Genomic DNA, 21,878 nt, shown 5'->3' on the forward strand with positions numbered 1-21,878 from the left:
ACCAACCGATAACGTAATAAGTTATTACATTATTGGCCAAAAGTGATTATGTTATTGGCTCAGGACTTTTATTACGTTATTGGCCAGTTATTACATTATTGGCCTATTACATTTAAAAATAGCAAATTTATTATGTTATGGGTCGCTATTACATTATTGGCTTCTACACGCCCCTATAAGACTTGTGCTATATTTTTTCCCACTTAAAAATAGCTTTTAATCATTTGGTTTGTTTTATCTCTGTCTATTTTGATTTTTGCTTCAGTACTGGCTCATGTGAGTAACAGTTGGAAAAACCATGACTATAATGTAGTAAAAGTGAATGAAATATGGTTTTAATTCAGCCAAAAAAATAACACTTCAAAATAATGACACAAAATACATTTTATTGCTGTAGTTTGACATAATATGCTTTTATGTCTTTGCAAAAGCTACAATTAATGTTATAGTACTTGTTATAGTTTTAGAAAAAAAAAAAAAAAAAAACAGGAAGCGAGCCTTGGTGCCTAAACCTGTTTTTGTAATATCTACAGTAAGATTATAATACATTTGTTTCAGTATTTTCAATTTCAATAGTTGAAGATAATAATGAAGATCTTTCTTTGTTCTCTACTGCTGAAGATATAATTTCTCTTTTGAAATATGATTTTATATTTTAAGTATTTTATGAGTGATATAAAATGAACAAGGATGAACAACTGTAGAACTGTTTTCTGTGGTTTTTCATAGTTGTTGTTTTGATGATTTTCAGTACTCAGCTTTCGAGAGGAGGTGAGATTTTCTAGTTTAGTAACAAGTTAAAACACAGAGATTGGGAAACAAAAATGAGTTCTATTTATAACTGACAAATGATGTAAGCCTGCAGGGAGCATTCTTGTGTGACTGTCCAGAAGCCGTTTTCTGTCAGCATGGTGCAGCCTGTATCCTGGACTGATCTGTCCGGCTGCCCTTCTGCCCATTTGGTAAAAACCAAAGGTTGGTTTTTCAGATCAACTGCAAAATTCCCTTGTGCTTTTCTGTTGTTGATGCTGATCCAGGCCGTTTTGTCACCTTCACCAAACACCTGAGTCAGTGCGTTATTCTCCTCCTCATTTTGGGGCAAAGCCAGCTCTAATCCTTGCTGGGAGCAGAAGTCAACAGCTTTGGAGAAAGAGCCTCTCTCCTTGAAGGACACGAAGTATTTCTGACCAGCTCTCCTGATGAACTCATACTTTATAACTACAACAGACAAATAGATAGAAGAAGCTGTGTTAAAGTATCAAATTACATGGACTTTTCCCTTTCATACTTAACAGGAAAAGACACTCTCTTCAATCCAGAAATGCTTTTTATCAAACAGGTCCAAACATACCAAACACACAAACAAAATCCAATAAAGGATGTGGATGGAAATAAAATACATTTAAATACAATTACATACAAAATGCAATTTCTACAACTCTACCGTTCAGAGATGTTACCATCCAACTTTTGCAGAATACTTACGTCGCTGTAAGTTCTCCAAGATTTTCTTTAGATCCTCAAATTCACGGCTAACAGAACCATGGGGATCTGGATTGAAAAGAAGAGATTCTTGTTTCATTCTTTACAAGGATATGTTTTAACTTTAACACTTTGGTTTATCATCCCCCTTTACCCTTCACAGCGATGCACAACTTAGAAGTACTGACTTTATTTACATTTTACTTAAAACAAAATGTTGAAATGCTGCAATTTTTTTCTAAAATGATCAGTTGATTTACACTATTTGGACAAAAATATTCAGACATGTTGAATTCAGGTGTTGCTTTTCTAAACAGTGGTTTAGAACAGTTTACTTAATTTCTCTCAATATTGATTTCTACATTTTTTTTCCCATGACAATAGATATTTTAAATGTTCTTCCTCTAAATTTCTAAAATATTTTTCCTGTTCTCACTGTAAATAACAATTTTCTACCACAACTAACCATCTACTTTCTTCACATCTCAAGAAGAAAAATCTACTGTTAAACTTTAAAGAAATATTGACGTTTATATCTCAAATCAGCATGAACAGGACATCAGTTAATCAGTCATCATCAGTTTAATGGGAGATTTTTCCTCCTAAAGTGAGATGTGAAGAAAGTAGATGGTTAGTTGTGGCAGAAAATTATTATTTACAGTCCGAGCACGAAAAAATATTTTAGAAATTTAGAGGTAGAACATTGAAAATCAAGGTCATGGTTAAAAGACAAAACAAAACAAAAGAAAATCAATGTTGAGAGAAATAAAGTAAAAACCATCTCTGAGGCATTTTGGAAGCAAAGCTAACAACCTAAACAAAATGAGTTTATGTTATTTTAATAATAATAATAATAATAATAATAATAATAATAATAATAATAATAATAAGAATAATAATAGAATTTCAAATATGTATAAGCCTATGAATATAATCAAGTATTTACTTTTTAGGAGAATAGAATCAAATCGAATTGAATCAAATAGAATGTTAAGGGACTGGAACACAGTTCTATAAATTTGTGCTTAAATGGATGTTCAATCAAAAGTTCTGAATCAGTAACAGTTAAACAGCACCTCGTCCACACATTACAATAGGTCCAGGATATCCAGGCGGTCCATTAGGTCCCCTAGGTCCAAGGAAACCAGTTGGTCCACTTGGTCCTGGTTCTCCTGATGAGCAAATAAATAAATAAATATGGAAATGTAACATGATTTTACTTGATAATTAAAAGTGGTGCCACGTCATCAAGAGGCTGAGATTGACCGGTCGGGGTTAAGAGGGGGGGCACCTTCAGGTCACAAATCGGTGTGTTTGACTGCACTAACGCACTGAACAGAAGCCAGGGGTACTCAGCCTTCTTGGAGTCCCTGGGTAGGGGTCTGGAAGGTGTCCTGACTTGGGACTTCAGTGTTCTTCTGGGGGACTTGAACACTCCTGTGGGCAATGACAGTGTGACCTGGAGGAGTGTGACTGGGGGGAACAGCCTGCCTTAATCCGACTGGTGTTCTGTTGTTGGACTTCTGTGCACGTCACAGTTTGTCCATACAGACAAACATAAGGATGTCCACAAGTGTCCATGACACCAGGACACCTGAGGGCATAGGTCCATGATGGACTTTGTATGTGTTTCATCAGACCTGCAGCCGTATGTTCTGGACACTTGGGTGACATCTCTGCTTTTTGTAGATGATGTGGTCTTCTTGTGTTCATTAAGTAGTGACCTCCACCTTACACTGGGGTGGTTCACAGCCAGGATGAGGATCAACACCTCTAAGTCCGAGGCCATGATTCTGAGATGGAAAAGGATGGAGTGCCCTCTGAGGATGAGTTGCTGCCTCAACTGGAGGAGTTTACGAAATGAAAAGCTACTGACTGTATGTTTGGGTCAAAGAATTTGTTGCAGACTTCTCTCTCCTCGGCCACCTCCTCTAGCTCCTATGGGGGACACCAAGGCGTTCCCAGACCAGCCACAAAGTAGAATCTGTCCATCTGTGGTCTGCCCTGGAGTCTTCCCCTCATTGGACTTGTGTGAAACACGTCTCCAGTGAAGTGTCCAGGAGGCATCTTGACCAGATGTCAAAACCACCTCAAATGGCTCCTCTCAGAGTGGAGGACCATCATCTGGTCCAGATGGACAAACTCCTCACCCTATCTCTGAGGGAGAGTCCATCCACCCTGTGGAGGGAACCCATTTCCACCGCTTGTATCTGTGATTTTGTTCCTTCGGTCTCTGCCACAGCTTGTGACCACATGTGAGGGTAGAAACGTATCATGACTGGTAAATGAAGACCTTCGCTTTTCGTCTCAGCTCCTTCTTCACCACAACAGACTGGTACAAATTACTGCTCAGTCTGATGAAGGGCCTTGGCCCGAAACGTCACGATTAAATGGTTTGGGAGCTCACTGGTTGTGCGGACCTTCCTTTATTTTTTCTCACGTTCTACTGTTTTTGGGATCCAGCACACCTCTAATTTTGGATGTGCGTGTCGTTCACCTTTTTTCACAAATTACTGCCGACATCACACCAATCCACCTGTTCATCTGATGATCCATCGTTCCCACTTTCATGAGTAACTGACATACTTAATGTGGACATACACACATGTGAGTACTGTGATGAAATGAACCTGATCTTGGTGTTTAAGTCTTTTCTACACCAGAGTTAAGTTCTTTTAAACAGTTCACTACTTTTATTTATATTCACATCAGCAAAAATTCAGTGGTATGGTCATGCTACTGCCCAGCAATGCTTTGTGGTCAGTTTATTTGTTTGTTATTACTAGATTAGGCAGTGATTTTATACAAATGAAGCCCTACAGAGCTTTTTGTTTATTACCTCCACCAGGAGGTATTGTGATCACTTTGCTTTGTGTGCATACGTCTTTGTTTGTTTGTTAGCAAGATAACTCAAAAAGTTATGGACGGATTTTCATGAAATTGTCAGGAAATGTTGACACTGGCACAAGGATGAAATGATTAAATTTTGGTGGTGATCGGGGGTGGGAGGGCCACGGGGGCCCACTGATCTGCTTTGGCAGAGGTCTGCATTCTCCGAGTGCTTTTCTAGGTTAGATACGTGTTTGATTATTATTTTGTCATTACAGTATTCTGTATTATTGTCAATTTCTTTATTGAGAACCTCTGACTGAGATGAAAATATACAGATAACAGTCATGGTAAAATACAAATCAAATATGTCACAGCTCTGTGGAAGACATTTTTCATATTGGAAACAGACAAAGGGCTGAAAATGTGATAACTACAGTGTCCAGACTGAAATCTGTACACCACATATGCCACAGTGAATCAAGTTGGATTAATGAAATATTGTGTGTGTGTGTGTGTGTGTGTGTGTGTGTGTGTGTGTGTGTGTGTGGTTTTATTTTTGACCAGGCAGTGTACATAAATTACATGATGTAGAGTAATCCCAAACAGATGATTTATAACTATTGAACATATCTCATAAACATTTTGAACTCTTTTTTTAAATGAGGTTTTCCCAAACTGCTCTTGTATTATTTGTGGTGAAGTTGGTAAAATGTACCTTTTGGACCAGGAAGACCAGGTAAACCATAACTCCCAGGTGCAGTAATCCCAGGAAATCCAGGATCCCCTTTGTCACCTTTAGGACCAGGAGGACCTGGAATCTGACCAAAACTAACAGGAACCATCAGGCAGAGAAGGCAGAAGAGGAGACAAGTCCTCATCTTCTAAATATGAAAAGAAAATCAACGTGACAGTCACTGTTTACATTAAATATGTTTTTCATCATGATGTTATGCAAAGTGTAAAAAAATAAACCAAAGTAGTGGACCCTGAAAGATCTAGAACTGCTTTTGTAGTGACTTCCAAAGGAATTTCTCACTATCTTTAATTTTTTGTGAGGTTAAAATGTACCACCGTTTACTATAATACTACCCTCTACCTAATTTTTCAAGGAATTTTGTTATATTTGATTTACTAATCACATAGATGTTCATAAAACCTCAGTTTAGGTTTTTTAAAACAGAGAAAACTGAAGAAAAATTGACTTGTTCAGCAAAATCTATCAGTAAGTGAAAATAAAAACAAGTGTCTACAGACACTGTTATTTGTCTAATTTCATGGGTTTTACTGGTGAATTATTGTTTGCAGTCGATAGTGTTTCTACGTTCACTACAGAGACTCTGGCCGTCCAAATAAAACACATCTGATGATACTGAAAAGCTGAGAAACTGTATTTTACCCGAAGTACTTAAATGTATTGATAATATGGGTGGTTTTAGATTAATAGATGTGTTTGAGCACCAACAGTTGTTTAGACCTTTGAGGGTTAATTTCATACATATTCATTCATGATATCATTTATTATTTTAATTATTTCTTTTGCATTTTGTATTATGTTACAGCTATGTATAAATCTAACAGAATGCTCTTTTCAATAATAAAGTTTCCTTATTTGTGATGCTATTCAAGTGCTAAATAATGATTAAAAGAAGTAATAACTCACATTTTAGATGAGGAGTAATCTGCTCGCTGTGCTTCTTCTTTGCTTTTTCCAAACAAAACTGGGAAAAAGGGTTGAAAAGATCCAGCCAGAAAAAGAAAAAGAAATTAAAAGCAGCTTTCTCTACCCTTTTACGGGAAGTGAAGACAAAAAAAGGCTCATCATCTGTTCTGAGAAGATATGGAAGACAGGGCTGATGTTTCCCGTCAGGTGAAGCTGGTGAAGTGTCTTATTTCCACATTTGGAAGACGTACAGTTGGTCACATCATAGTATCCACACAAAAACACATGTACTGTAGGAAACCACTGTATTCTCCTCTATAGTCCTCAGTGGTCTTCTACTTTTCTTATTTTAGTGTCAGAATGTTTCTCATTTTCCCTGAAAACATCTGGCATCCACTTGACATATTGAAAAGAGCAAAGCAGAAGAAAAACAGTTTTTGTTTTGCGTAACTGAACCACTGTTGTACTTTTTGTAGTTTTTAACCCCCTAGACCTGAAGGAAGTATTGTCATCAGCATGTCTGTCTGTCCGTCTGTCTGTGACACATCTTATAAACACTGTAACTCTGAAACATTAACATTTTGACCATACATACATCATGTATAGAGCTTGGACAATTTCTGAAATGAGTGACCTTCACCTAGTTTGTGACCTACTTTTCCAAGGTCAAATGTCTGAATATGAAGATTATTTTGTGTCTTTACTATGCAAGCAAAGGGAAAAAGGCAAATGAAAAATATAGTTTTGAAACAAAAAAAATCAAGATTTGAAAACAAAAATGTAGATTTCAAATTTTTTAAAGGTGCTGGAGACTTTCATTGACCAGTTTTTCATCAAATCTGTAAAACCTCAGTCATAGCCTAAGTATCACGAATCTGAGAGTCTTTCTGTGATTACTCACCTGAATCTCTTGCATTACAGTGAACAAATTCGAAGTGCCATCCACCGTAAACAAAACCCATGTGTTTACATTCAGACCATGAGGTCGCTCGGGCATCTTCGGAATTTTTTGTCACGACGTGCATTATGGGAAACGGAGGTTCGCGCTGCTGCTGCAGGCGGCTGGGAGGTTCATGCAGCGTGAGCAAAATATACAGAGTATAATAGAGTAATTAATGGTCACTTAAGAAAGGTTTGATATAGTGAAAAAATCATTTGGGAACTGCCACAAAAGTAGCACTGGGTCTTTATGGGTTAAGAAGGATGTGACAAATTGATGCTGCAGAAGGTGTTGGTGTAACTCTGTTCACTATAGAAAGTCAAAGTAAATCACTGACAAGCTGTGGAACTCCTGACTTTTAAAAAAGTATATGGTTGAATGATCTGTTAGTTATAAAAGTAATAGATGTATACAAATAATATAATATTAGTGTTACATAAACAGTAAATCACTGAAAAGGCATTAAATATTTTAGATGAATAGTCATCTATCTATGGAGGGTTAGTTTAACCTTTGAAAGTTCACACTGAAACTGAAGCTTAGCTTGTGTTTGTTTTAGTCAACTTACTTCTCTCTTTTACGAGTAGACAGACTGTCTTGGTGTGAGTGTTGTTTTTTCAGTAGAAAAAGGGATGAATGTCAACCAGGAATCAATAGGTGTCTTAAAAAGGACCAAGATGTCACCAAGATTTCAATATTTCATCTCCTCCAATTAATGATGGATTACATGTTTTCATGTTGCTGACAGTGAATGCTCAGAAAAACATCAGCAGCAGGAGCTAAATGTACATGTTTCCACTAAAACTGTCACATTTTGGTCATTTTTGATCATGGCAAGAAATGAAATGGTGTCAAACAGATCTTAAAAGTCAGAAGGCCAAAACACGTAACACTGCATATGTTCCTGCACACATTTTTAGCTTACCGGCCAACAGGCTGTTAGCTGTTGTCGTCATGTGGAGTCTGTAGTCGTCATCTGTTGTCTGTCACAAAATTTCAATCGTCTTCTTCTCTGAAACTACAATCCCGATTGACTTCAAACTTGGTACACAGCTTCTTTATGATGATGTCAACAAAAGTTACCGAAATTATTTGGATCCAGATCTGATTCTGGATTTGGTGTGACTTTGAAAAATTTCCCCATTATAAGAGATAGGAAGTGGATCGATGCAATAACTCAGTATATATAAATGATATCAAGTTGAAATTTCTACAGTCCAGCCCTGATGGGGAGATGACCAAAACATAATGTCCACACGCTGATCAGGATCTGCTTCTGGATCCGATAACTTAGGGAAAATGTAACATGGGCTCTTATGGGGAAAAAATTTAAATCATAGCCCATGTTTTGGTCATATTCCAATCAGATCTGTAAAAAATTCAAATTCCAACTTGATATCATTGATATATACTGATTTATTGGATCAATCCACTTCCTATCTGTTATAATGGGAAAATTTTTCAAAGTGGCACCAAATCCAGAATCAGATCCGGATCTAAATAATTTCAGTTCCTTGTGTTGACATCATCATACAGAAGCTGTATACCAAGTTTGAAGTCAATCAGAACTGGAGTTTGGGAGAAAAAGACGATTGAATTTTTTCCCCATAAGAGCCCACATTAAATTTTCCGTAAGTTCCCGGATCCAGAAGCAGATCCTGATCAGCATGTGGCCATTATATTTTGGTCATCTCCCCATCAGGGCTGGACTGTAGAAATTTCAACTGGATATCATTTATATTTACTGAGTTATTGCATCGATCCACTTCCTATCTCTTATAATGGGGACATTTTTCAAAGTCACACCAAATCCAGAATCAGAACCAGATCCAAATAATTTCACTAACTTTTGTTGACATCATCATACAGAAGCTGTACACCAAGTTTGAAGTCAATTGGAATTGAAGTTTTGGAGAAGAAGACGATTGAAATTTTTGTAACGGACGACAGACGACGACGACGGACGCCGCATGACGACAATAGCTTATGGCCTGTCGGCTGGTAAACTAAAAAGCGGTGAGAAGAAAGAAAAAAAAAAAAAGACATGCTGATGATAAAACCCCCTTCATCCAGGCCCAGGGGGTAAAAAGCTACAAAAAGTACAACCGTGGTTCAGTTATGTAAAACAAAAAAACAGCTGTTTTTCTGCTTTACTCTTTTCAATATGTCAAGTGGATGCCAGATGTTTTTCAGGGAAAATGAAAAACATTCTAAAAGGAGAAAAGTAGAAGATCATTGAGGACCATAGAGGAGAATACAGCGATTTCGATTCCTAAGTTTCTGAAACGATTATTCATGATTCGATTCGATATTGATTCAATTCAGTATTAATTAACTGATTCAGAGTAATTTAGTGATACCAAAGTACAATTTTGAGTTGCAACCTGATTATTTGACTACTGCAGTCATGCAACACATCAATACTGGTATCAGTATTGATACTAGAAAGGAAATAAATTTGACATTTCAGCTGTAAGTAGCTGAATGTTCTCATAATTAATGAACAGGACAGAATTATTGCCATGTCTCTACAGTGGCTCAAAACGGACTTCGTCATGTTTATTCTGTTTTATGGCTGGAGGCTTCTACTCACTGGGGGGGTGGGGGGGGTGCACTCCGTGATTGTTGGTTGGAGTGGAGTGGGGCTGGGGCTGGGGGGGGGTGCGCGCTCCGTGAGTGTTGATCAGGGAGCGGGGGGGTGGAGTAGCGTAGCGTAGCGTCGGACATTGTCACTTTACTCTTCCTCTAACTCCATTCTCAGCCATAGGTGATAGTATGGATCCAAGTTATTATTCCAAGAGTGACTCGCCGGGCGGCCAGTTCCTTCACACTGCGGGTTTGAGTTTGAGGCCAGTAGGACCGCTGGAGGTCCTCCCAGTTTTCCCCACCCTTCCTCCGCGTCTTTTCCGTGACAAAGCCATTGCGAGTGAGACCAAGTCTTCCCCAGGGGTTCACAAGACGGAGCCACCCGCAGTTCTGCGTACTCCTGGTCCTGCTCTGAAAAATCGATCTCATCCACTATTAATCGATTACACAAAATTAAAATGAGATCGATCTAAGATCGATTAAATCAATTTTTTTACCCAGCCCTATGCCTCTCCATGTGAACATGTAAAGTGTTGGAAACAATGTATGTGTATGAAATGTATTATTACACAGTGGGAAGGATAGAACTGTATGGACTGAATGTTAAATATCTTTGAATTGCCGTGGAACACAGTCATTAACTGAGTGAATCACATAAAGTTGTCAAACACAGGTCTATAACTCACTGTAACTTATTGTTTGTCATTTAAATTATTTGGAATACAATGGAATTCAATGCCATAATGAAAACCTCAATAAAACGAACTCTGCTTTGGTTCCAAAAGTGGTCACATTAGTGAGGTTAAATTCTATTCATTTTATTAGTTTATGATGATTAAAAAAAAATACAGATTTATGTGATTTGAAGCATTTATAATGTTCATTTTGCCTCTCTTTGCCCCGACCCTGGACCCCACCATTTTCCTGTCCTCCCCCCTTCCATTTTTTCTGGATCTGCCACTGCTATGATGTGACCAACTGTACGTCTTCCAAATGTGGAAATAAGACACTTCACCAGCTTCACCGGATGGGAAACATCAGCCCTGTCTTTGATGTCTTCTCAGAACAGATGATGAGCCTTTTTTTGTCTTCACTTCCCGTAAAAGGGCAGAAAAAGCTGTTTTTAATTTTATTGGTTTTTTTCTGGCTGGATCTTTTCAACCCTTTTGCCAGTTTTGTTTGGAAAAAGCAAAGAAGAAGCACAGCGAGCAGATTACTCCTCATCTAAAATGTGAGTTATTACTTCTTTTAATCTTTATTTAGCACTTGAATAGCATCACATATATTTTTAAAGAAACTTTAATCTTGATAAGAACATTGTGTTAGATTTATAAAAAGCTGTAAAATAGTACAAATGCTAAAAAAATAATTAAAATAATAAATGATAGCTGTTCTTGTATGATATTAACCCTCAAAGGTCTAAACAACTACCATCACCAAAGCATATCTAATCTAAAACCACCCATGTTATCAATACATTTAAGTAATTCAGGTAAAATGGAGTTCATCAGCTTTTCAATATGAACACGTGTCCTATTTGGATGTTCAAAACCTCTGTTTTAATTTTCACTTAATGATAGATTTTGCTGAAAAAAATAATTTTTTCATCAGTTTTCTTTGTTTTGAAAAATTATCCTTTAACCTAAACTAAAAATTGATTGATTTTTTTTTTGCATTTGCAATCATAATTTCACATCATGTACAGTAGAGCTGATCAAGCAAGCAAACCATCATAGTCAGTCAGTTCTAGCCATTTTGGCACCATAGGCGAGATATGAATTTGGTGCCCCCCCCTCTAAAACACACACACACACACACACACACACACACACACACACACAAACACACATACATATGGGGTGGGGGTGTAGTAAACCACGTAGAAACAAATAAATCAGATAGAAGCATATAGAAACCACATAGAAACATAAATAAACCAAATAGAAACATATAGAAACCAGCCAACCAGCAGTAAACCAAATAGAAACATATATAAACCAGTTCAGCAGTAAACCACACACCTTAGCAGATATCGCATATCTTAACCATCTACAGTACCATAATTAGCCAACTTGGTTCATTTCAGTTCAGCTAGCTGTAGCTAGCAACATAAAACGTTCTTTAACATTATAAAAGGTTACATACCTCTGTAACAGTGGTGATTTCTCACAGACTGCAAGGGAAGCCCGGCTTCCCCTAAAATTACGAAAATTAAATGGTTAAATATGTTCGGTTGTGTTGACATTTCATTGACTACAAATGTGTTAGAACACGTTCATCTCAAAGATGAGTTCGTTCAGAATCAGCTTTATCACAAACCAACGGATGCGATGTTGTTCACTTCTCATCCATTCCCGTTTCGCTGTTTTCTCATTCGATCTCTGCTCAGTGCATTTGTCCGTAGACTGCGGGCGTCTATGGGCTTCAATGGGACTGAATGGAACAGTTTTTTTCATTGCGTCAAAACTGGACGGTAATTGGATAAATGCCACGATGTTGTCCCGCCCCCGGACGCTGGGCGTCTCTAGGGGTGAATGGAGCTGTGGGCGGAGCTCGGCCGGGCTGGACGCCAGAATCCCACGTGCTGATTGGAGGATCGGTCGAAAGGCTGAATCCCGTTTGATTGACAGCTAGTTTCGGATCTACTCCTTCACTGACACAGTTCAGTTTAATACAGTCGCACATTCTGCTGTGAAATCAAGAGAGAAACTACTACGAAATTACTCGTTCATTTCTTGCACTATAAATAAAACCCACTCATTGTACTTCCTTGTTTCATTTTAACATAATTTCAGCGTTTTCTTGTTTCAGTTACATAATTTAATCATTTCTTGTTCGAGTTTAATATTGTTTTGTAGATAGCTAAATCAATCAAACTGTCGGCTAGGTCGCAGTGAAAGGAGCATCTCTTGTTTAAAAAGGCTGAAGTCTTACACTCACAACACAATGGGCCAAGGCAATCTAAGCAGCCTAGCTCTGCTGGATATTGAGAGGACACTGGTCCAGTCCCTGGAAAAGACGCCTACTTGGTACGATAAGGTCACTGACCATTTTCTTAATTCTTTTTTTTTTTTCTTTATGTTAGCCAACAATGAGCTTCCCCTGTCTGAAAGACGAGCAGCCACCACTGCTCTATAATTGGATTACTTTTCTGCCTCCTCTTTTCTCTGCTTCTAAACAGTGCAGCTAAGGCCTTGGAAGGCCTTTTCATGGTGATAAACTCTCTTTCCTCACCTGGATGTTTAGTTCTACACCTGTGTGACTGTCATTCAGCTCCACTCTGTCTGTATCACTCACACACACAGTGAGCACCAGTCTGGAAGAGCTCACATGAGAAATTACGGGGGGGTTCTATGGGGTTGTTGTTGTTGTTGTTGTTGTTGTTTTCTCTCATTTCTTTATTTTTAAGACAATTAATGAGAAATTATCATGTTATTAGTTATCAGCCTATGCCACAAAGCAGCCCTGCACGCACGGACACGCATACGCACACACATGCAGGCAAACAGACACATGTACAATTGTAAATGTAAATGACACCTCTGATATTCAAATCCGTCTAGCTGACATGACCCAGGCAGAACAAATGCAAACATGTTGACAACTTACGGTAAGCGGTTGGAGATACGAACTGCCTCCTGTCCGGTCCAACTAGCGGGTAACTAGCTTATACAAGTAGATGGAGTAACAGCGGGGGCGGTCAATCACATGCACAGTAGCAAAGCCGCAGAGCCAATCGGAGAGTGATACTTAGGTTAGAGGCGGGACTTCTAGCAGAGACTGACTATTAACCCTTTGTGTGCCATAATCATTGACTAAACCAGGGGTCACCAACACGGTGCCCGTGGGCACCAGGTCGCCTGCAGGGACCACGCGAGTCGCCCGCAGGCCTGCTCTAAAAATAGAACTAGTTCAGGGTTCTCCAACACGTTGCTCACGATCTACCAGTGGTTCACCAAGGGTCACTAATATAAGAACACAAAGTTGATTCGTCATTTGGTAGAACAGGTCTAAATTTCCACCCAATCAAAATTACAAGTGTCCTGTCCCCCTCCTGAGATGAAACGGTCAACTAGCTGTCAATCAGACTTTAGCACTGGTTTGCTGCCTGTCATTGGAGAGGGGTGGAGCCCAGGATGAGCCAGATGCCAGGCAGGTAGTGGGTTTAGCCCCGCAACGATGTTGGCCAAATATAGTCAGGGAGTTATTTTCACCAACGATGAGGCACGGACTTCTGTTTGACAAATGTGAAAGACGAGTGTGTGTGTCTGATCTGTGGCGCGTTCTGGAAGTCAGTGAAAGATGCAACGTGGAGCGGAATTTCACCAAAGTTCACAGCAACTTTTCTGGAGATTCTCCAGTGGGAATCAGCCTCCGTGAAGAGAAGGTAAAAGAGCTGAAAACTAAAGTCCAAAAACAACAGTCCATGTTCACTAAACTGACCAAGGCCAGCGCTTCAGCATAGACATCAGTAAAGTGGGTCACATCCTGGACAAGCGCAAACATATGTGCACTATCTGCGCATGCGCTCAGACAGCTGGAGTCAGACCTGAACAGGTGCCTCTGCGTTTGACTCCAGTGTGATGACTGTAGAAGTGACGGGGATGGTGGATTTATGTGCACAAAGTTCTGGTTTTAATTAATATGTTTTGACAGCGTATGTGAATTTAGAAAAAGTCAAATCCTTCAGAAAAACAGCAGCACATGCTGGTGAAGTTTTATTGTGTGAGTGACAACGTTCCTTCTCACAATTTCAAAGTATTAAAAATGCACATACAGTGTGTGTATTATTTGTTTTTAGTAATTCTATAAAAATATGCAGGATTGTTCCATTTCATAATTTTTGACATAGTATTAAAATATTTAGGAATACAGCATGCAAATGCTTGTATTTGTTTTTTTCTACTTTTGATTTTCTTAATTAAAGTAAAATAATAGTTTCATATTAACACTTTTTAAGTACTGTAAATATTAAAACAAAGATATATAAATAAATAAAATAAATGAAGAGCACAATGTTACAAACGTATGATACAAAATATGCGTATGTATGAAAAATAGCTATGTAAATAAATGTAGCTAAATTAGAGTAGCCCTCTGGCAACTTCATTAGGTATAAGTAGCCCACAGAAGAGAAAAGGTTGGTGACCCCTGGACTAAACACTACGGACAGCGGTTGTATTGGTAGGGACAAAACAGTAGTGGCTGGATATTGGTATGGACGTGTCCCTAGCGTCCCTATGCTTTTGTACGCCCCTTATATATATATATATATATATATATACATATATATATATATATATATATATATATATATATATATATATATATTCAGTTATTTATTTTTCACACTTTGCATAAAATGATGAAAAATATATTTAATGTGAACAGTGACTGTCATGTTGATTTTCTTTCTATATTTAGAAGATGAGGACTTGTCTCCTCTTCTGCCTTCTCTGCCTGATGGCTCCTGTGAGTTTTGGTCAGATTCCAGGTCCTCCTGGTCCTAAAGGTGACAAAGGGGATCGTGGGATTCCTGGACCCCCTGGGAGTTATGGTAAACCTGGTATTCCTGGTCAAAAAGGTATGTTTTACCAACTTCACCACAAATGATACAAGAGTAGTTTGGGAATACCAAATTTAAAAAAAATGTTCAAAATGGAGATATGATCAATAGTTATAAATCAACTGTTTGGGGTTACTCTACATGATGAAATATATATACATACACTACCGACCAAAAAGTAAAATCACACACACACACACACACACACACACACACGCACGCACACCTGCACACACACACACACACACACACACACACAAACAACATGTCATTATTTCACCTTTTACATTGTTTACTAGACATTCATTGTGGCATTTGTGTTGTACCATGACTGTTTACTGTCAATAAAGTAATTGACAAAAAATATAGAAAAATACTTCAAATAATAATGAAACAACTATCTAACTAAACAAAAAGGTGACCTGTAGGGCTTCATTTGGATAAAATCACTGCTTAACCTAATAATAACTAGTAAATGAATTGATCTAAAAGCAGTGTTGGCCAGTAGCATGACCAGAAGAACACCAGTCAGATCAAGGCAGGCTGTTCCCCCCAGTCACACTCCTCCAGGTCACTGTCATTGCCCACAGGAGTGTTCAAGTCCCCCAGAAGAACAATGGAGTCCCAAGTCAGGACACCTTCCAGCCCCCCACCCAGGGACTCCAAGAAGGCTGGGTACCCCTGGCTGCTGTTCAGCGCATATGCACACTGCACACATTACACTGTCGTATCTCTGTATTCATTCATCAGGAGAGCGAGGGGCACCTGGATTTCAGGGGTATCCTGGGGGAATGGGACCTCGTGGAGCGGCAGGATCTACTGGAGCTGCTGTAATGTGTGAACAAGGTGGTTTAACACTGTCAGTGATTCAGAAGTTTTCTATTCTATTCTATTCTATTCTATTCTATTCTATTCTATTCTATTCTATTCTATTTTATTCTATTCTATTCCCCAAAAGGGAAATACTTGGTTATATTCATAAGGTTAAGTATGCTTGAATTTAACTTATCATTATCAGTTATCATGACCATTAATATAAATCAACATTAATAAGTAATTATTTTTAGGAAAATCCATGTGATGATTAAGTCAGTACTTCTAAGTTGTGCATCACTATGAAGGCTAAAGGGGGATGATAAACCAAAGTGTTAAACTTAAAGCATATCTTTATAAAGAATGAAACATGAATCTCTTCTTTTCAATCCAGATTCCTACGGTTCTATTAGTAGTGATCTTCAGGATTTGAGGAGAATCCTGGTGAAATTAGAGCTGGGTAAGTATTCTGTGAAAGATGGATGGTAACATCTCTGAATGGTACAGTTGTTGTAGAAAACTGCATTTTGTATTTAATACCTTTTTATTTCCATCCACATCCTTTATTGGATTTTGTTTGTGTGTGGTATGTTTGGACCTGTTTGATTAAAAGCATTTCTGGATTGAAGAAAGTGTCTTTTCCTGTTAAGTTTGAAAGGGAAAAGTCCATGTAATTTGATACTTTAACACAGCTTCTTCTATCTATTTGTCTGTTGTAGTTATAAAGTATGACTTCATCAGGAGAGCTGGTCAGAAATACTTCGTGTCCTTCAAGGAGAGAGGCTCTTTCTCCAAAGCTGTTGACTTCTGCTCCCAGCAAGGATTACAGCTGGCTTTGCCCCAAAATGAGGAGGAGAATAACGCACTGACTCAGGTGTTTGGTGAAGGTGACAAAACGGCCTGGATCAGCATCAACAACAGAAAAGCACAAGGGAATTTTGCAGTCGATCTGAAAAACCAACCTTTGGTTTTTATCAAATGGGCAGAAGGGCAGCCGGACAGATCAGTCCAGGATACAGGCTGCACCATGCTGACAGAAAACGGCTTCTGGACAGTCACACAAGAATGCTCCCTGCAGGCTTACATCATTTGTCAGTTATAAATAGAACTCACTTTTGTTTCCCAAGCTCTGTGTTTCAACTTGTTACTTAACTAGAAAATCTCACCTCCTCTCTAAAGCTGAGTACTGAAAATCATCAAAACAATAACTAATAAACAGTTCTACAGATGTTCATCCTTGTTCATTTTATATTTTATATGACTCATAAAAATAAAATACTTAAAATATAAAAATCAAATTTCAAACGATAGAAATTATATCTTCAACTGTAGAGAACAAAGAAAGATCTTCATCATTATCTTCAACTATTGAAATTGAAAATACTGAAACAAATGAATTATAATCTTAGTATAGATATTACAAAAACAGCTCCAAAGTGCAGGTTTAGGCACCAACGCTCGCTTTTCCAAAACTAGAACAAGTAGTATAACATTAATTGTAGCTTTTGCAAAGACATAAAAGCATATTATGTCAAACTACAGTAATAAAATGTATCTTGTGTCATTATTTTGTGTCAAATTACATCATGAAAACCTTTACATCTACAAATGATCCTTGAAAAAATGTGAGTACAAGCACTGTAAGAACATTGACAACGACACAAAAAAGAGATTTGATTTCTTCTGTGTCAGATACTTTGTGAAGTGCAGGCACAAGACGACCACATGAAAGAGCTGTGAATCAACACAACATAAAAAATGGCCCCTTGAGTCGACCTTCAGCTCAACTTGTCTTGAGGTTGAAGGTTTTTCTGTTTTACCCAGAGGTGACTCCACTGTCACAGATAGCACCTTCTGTTTGTCTTTCATTTGTCTCACTAATAAAATGCTTTATTACATTTGCAGGTTTTTTTCCGTTTTCTTTGACTATAACTCCTTTCAACTATTTTTATGTGATCACATCTATTGTTTTTATTTCTTCTTTCCTAGTTTTTTTTTCTTTTTATAGTTTTAATCTGCTTTTATTTATTGTTTGTCGGTTTTCACTGTGTTCGGACTGTGTTAAATTAACTGTTTGATTCTTGTTCAACACTTTGGGTGATGACTAGTTGTGTTTTTCAATGTTCTGTACTATATACATATACCTGCCCTGCCTTGTCGTTCCTCTGGTGCCACCATCAGGCCGAACAGGGCAATTTTTGGCCCAGATTATAAGACCTTTATGCCCCAATAAGAATTGTGCCATTTTTTTTTCCTAACTGAAAAAAAAAAAAAAAAAAAATAAAACTTTTAAAAATAAAATTAACTAAATCATTTTGTTTGTTTTATGTCTCTCTATTTTTATTTTTGCTTCACTACTGGCTCATGTGGATAACAGTTGGGAAAACCATGACTATAATGTAGTAAATGTGAATTAAATATAATTTTAATTCAGCCAAAAATGAAAACACAACAAAATAATGACATGACACATATTTTATTGCTGTACTTTGACATAATATGCTTCTATGTCTTTGCAAAAGCTACAATTAATGTTATACTGCTTGTTCTAGTTTGGAAAAATGAGCCTTGGTGCCTAAACCTGTATCTTGGAGCTGTTTTTGTAATATCTATAGTAAGACTATAATACATAGAAAATTTAATTTCTATCTTTTGAAATCTGATTTTATATTTTAAGTGTCTGATGTTTAAGTCATATAAAATGAACAAGGATGAACAACTGTAGAACCGTTTATTAGTTGTTTTGATGATTTTCAATTCTCAGCTTTAGAGAGGAGGTGAGATTTTCTAGTTTAGTAACAAGTTGAAACACAGAGATTGGGAAACAAAAGTGAGTTCTATTTATAACTGACAAATGATGTAAGCCTGCAGGGAGCATTCTTGTGTGACTGTCCAGAAGCCGTTTTCTGTCAGCATGGTGCAGCCTGTATCCTGGACTGATCTGTCCGGCTGCCCTTCTGCCCATTTGGTAAAAACCAAAGGTTGGTTTTTCAGATCGACTGCAAAATTCCCTTGTGCTTTTCTGTTGTTGATGCTGATCCAGGCCGTTTTGTCACCTTCACCAAACACCTGAGTCAGTGCATTATTCTCTTCCTCATTTTGGGGCAAAGCCAGCTCTAATCCTTGCTGGGAGCAGAAGTCAACAGCTTTGGAGAAAGAGCCTCTCTCCTTGAAGGACACAAAGTATTTCTGACCAGCTCTCCTGATGAACTCATACTTTATAACTACAACAGACAAATAGATAGAAGAAGCTGTGTTAAAGTATCAAATTACATGGACTTTTCCCTTTCAAACTTAACAGGAAAAGACACTTTCTTCAATCCAGAAATGCTTTTAATCCAACAGGTCCAAACATACCACACACAAACAAAATCCAATAAAGGATGTGGATGGAAATAAAAAGGTATTAAATACAAAATGCAGTTTTCTACAACAACTGTACCATTCAGAGATGTTACCATCCATCTTTCACAGAATACTTACCCAGCTCTAATTTCACCAGGATTCTCCTCAAATCCTGAAGATCACTACTAATAGAACCGTAGGAATCTGGATTGAAAAGAAGAGATTCATGTTTCATTCTTTATAAAGATATGCTTTAAGTTTAACACTTTGATTTATCATTCCCCTTTAGCCTTCATAGTGATGCACAACTTAGAAGTACTGACTTAATCATCACATGGATTTTCCTAAAAATAATTACTTATTAATGTTGATTTATATTAATGGTCATGATAACTGATAATGATAAGTTAAATTCAAGCATACTTAACCTTATGAATATAACCAAGTATTTCCCTTTTGGGGAATAGAATAGAATAGAATAGAATAGAAAACTTCTGAATCACTGACAGTGTTAAACCACCTTGTTCACACATTACAGCAGCTCCAGTAGATCCTGCCGCTCCACGAGGTCCCATTCCCCCAGGATACCCCTGAAATCCAGGTGCCCCTCGCTCTCCTGATGAATGAATACAGAGATACGACAGTGTAATGTGTGCAGTGTGCATATGCGCTGAACAGCAGCCAGGGGTACCCAGCCTTCTTGGAGTCCCTGGGTGGGGGGCTGGAAGGTGTCCTGACTTGGGACTCCATTGTTCTTCTGGGGGACTTGAACACTCCTGTGGGCAATGACAGTGACCTGGAGGAGTGTGACTGGGGGGAACAGCCTGCCTTGATCTGACTGGTGTTCTTCTGGTCATGCTACTGGCCAACACTGCTTTTAGGTCAATTCATTTACTAGTTATTATTAGGTTAAGCAGTGATTTTATCCAAATGAAGCCCTACAGGTCACCTTTTTGCTTAGTTAGATAGTTGTTTCATTATTATTTGAAGTATTTTTTATATATTTTTGTCAATTTCTTTATTGAGAACCTCTGATTTAGATGAAAATATACAGTAAACAGTCATGGAACAACACAAATCAAACACGTCACAGCTCTGTGGAAGACATGTTTGATACAGAAAACAAAGGGCTGAAAATTTGAAAAGTAGAGTATCCAGAATAAAATCTGTACAACACTTATGCCACAATGAATGTGTCTTGTAAACAAAGTAAAAGGTGAATTAATGACATATTGTTTGTGTGTGTGTGTGTGTGTGTGTGTGTGTGTGTGTATGTGTGTGTGTGTGTGTGTGTGTGTGTGTGTGTGTGATTTTACTTTTTGGTCAGCAGTGTATATATATATATTTATATATTTCATCATGTAGAGTAACCCCAAACAGTTGATTTATAACTATTGATCATATCTCCATTTTGAACATTTTTTTAGATTTGGTATTCCTAAACTGCTCTTGTATCATTTGTGGTGAAGTTGGTAAAACATACCTTTTTGACCAGGAATACCAGGTATACCATGACTCCCAGGGGGTCCAGGAATCCCACGATCCCCTTTGTCACCTTTAGGACCAGGAGGACCTGGAATCTGACCAAAACTCACAGGAGCCATCAGGCAGAGAAGGCAGAAGAGGAGACAAGTCCTCATCTTCTAAATATAGAAAGAAAATCAACATGACAGTCACTGTTTACATTAAATATGTTTTTCATCATGATTTTATGCAAATTGTGAAAAACAAAACAAAGTAGTGAACCCTGAATGACCTACAACTGCTTTTGTGGTTACTTCCAAATGAACTGAAAATAAATAAATAAATAAATATCATGTGGATGTTCAGCACATTTTTGTTTAGGTTAAAGGATATTTTTTCAAAACAGAGAAAACTGATGAAAAAGTGATTTTTTTCAGCAAAATCTATCAGTAAGCGAAAATAAACAGAGGTTTTGAACATCCAAATAGGACACGTGCTCATATTGAAAAGCTGATAAACTGCATTTCACCTGAATTACTTAAATGTATTGATAACGTGGGTGGTTTTAGATTAGATATGTTTTGGCGCAGATATTGTTTAGACCTTTGAGGGTTAGTTTCATGTAAGAACAGTTATCATTTTTTATTTTAATTAAATCTTTAGCATTTGTATTGTTACAACTATGTATACATCCAACACAATGTTCTTTCCAAGATTAAAGTTTCTTTAAAGATATATGAGATGCTGTTCAAGTACTAAATAATGATTAAAAGAAGTAACAACTCACATTTTAGATGAGGAGTAATCTGCTCGCTGTGCTTCTTCTTTGCTTTTTCCAAACAAAACTGGTAAAAGGGTTGAAAAGATCCAGCCAGAAAAAAAATACAAATTAAAAACAGCTTTCTCCACCCTTTTACGGGAAGTGAAGACAAAAAAAAGGCTCATCTTCTGTTCTGAGAAGATATAGAAGACAGGGCTGATGTTTCCCATCAGGTGAAGCTGGTGAAGTGTCTTATTTCCACATTTGGAAGACGTACAGTTGGTCACATCATAGTATCCACACAAAAACACATGTACTGTAGGTAACCACTGTATTCTCCTCTATAGTCCTCAGTGATCTTCTACTTTTCTCATTTTAATGGCAGAATGTTTCTCATTTTCCCTGAAAAAACATCTGGCATCCACTTGAC

General features: G+C 37.7%; 3 protein-coding genes across 5 annotated transcripts; 1 reads left to right on the forward strand and 2 right to left on the reverse strand.

Annotated features, from left to right (window-relative positions):
* Positions 1-366: 366 nt before the first annotated feature.
* LOC115421350 (pulmonary surfactant-associated protein D-like) lies at positions 367-11,684 on the reverse strand. 3 transcript variants are annotated; one of them, XM_030137203.1, is made up of 5 exons: positions 11,646-11,684; positions 5,030-5,195; positions 2,559-2,654; positions 1,486-1,551; positions 367-1,218 (listed from the first exon to the last, which is right to left on the reverse strand). In XM_030137203.1, the coding sequence occupies exons 2-5, from the start codon at positions 5,190-5,192 to the stop codon at positions 836-838; spliced, it is 708 nt and encodes a 235-aa protein (XP_029993063.1). In that variant the 5' UTR covers positions 5,193-5,195; positions 11,646-11,684; the 3' UTR covers positions 367-835. The 3 variants fall into 3 exon arrangements, with proteins under 3 accessions (XP_029993063.1, XP_029993062.1, XP_029993061.1); XM_030137202.1 differs by lacking the exon at positions 11,646-11,684 and adding an exon at positions 5,975-6,317 and having other exon boundaries at positions 5,030-5,192; XM_030137201.1 differs by lacking the exon at positions 11,646-11,684 and adding an exon at positions 5,975-6,316.
* On the forward strand, positions 10,664-18,138 carry LOC115421352 (pulmonary surfactant-associated protein D-like). The gene is made up of 5 exons (XM_030137204.1): positions 10,664-10,731; positions 14,925-15,084; positions 15,817-15,912; positions 16,274-16,339; positions 16,599-18,138. Exons 2-5 carry the CDS (start codon positions 14,928-14,930, stop codon positions 16,979-16,981), a joined length of 702 nt encoding a protein of 233 aa, XP_029993064.1. The 5' UTR covers positions 10,664-10,731; positions 14,925-14,927; the 3' UTR covers positions 16,982-18,138.
* A 198-nt stretch (positions 18,139-18,336) lies between these two features.
* Positions 18,337-21,599, reverse strand: LOC115421353 (pulmonary surfactant-associated protein D-like). Its single transcript, XM_030137205.1, has 5 exons — positions 21,476-21,599; positions 20,708-20,867; positions 19,745-19,840; positions 19,363-19,428; positions 18,337-19,103 (listed from the first exon to the last, which is right to left on the reverse strand). Exons 2-5 carry the CDS (start codon positions 20,862-20,864, stop codon positions 18,721-18,723), a joined length of 702 nt encoding a protein of 233 aa, XP_029993065.1. The 5' UTR covers positions 20,865-20,867; positions 21,476-21,599; the 3' UTR covers positions 18,337-18,720.
* Between the last annotated feature and the right edge of the window lie 279 nt (positions 21,600-21,878).

The sequence above is a fragment of the Sphaeramia orbicularis genome, chromosome 6 (genome assembly GCF_902148855.1).
Source record: "Sphaeramia orbicularis chromosome 6, fSphaOr1.1, whole genome shotgun sequence".
In the NCBI taxonomy this organism is placed as follows: Eukaryota; Metazoa; Chordata; class Actinopteri; order Kurtiformes; family Apogonidae; genus Sphaeramia; species Sphaeramia orbicularis.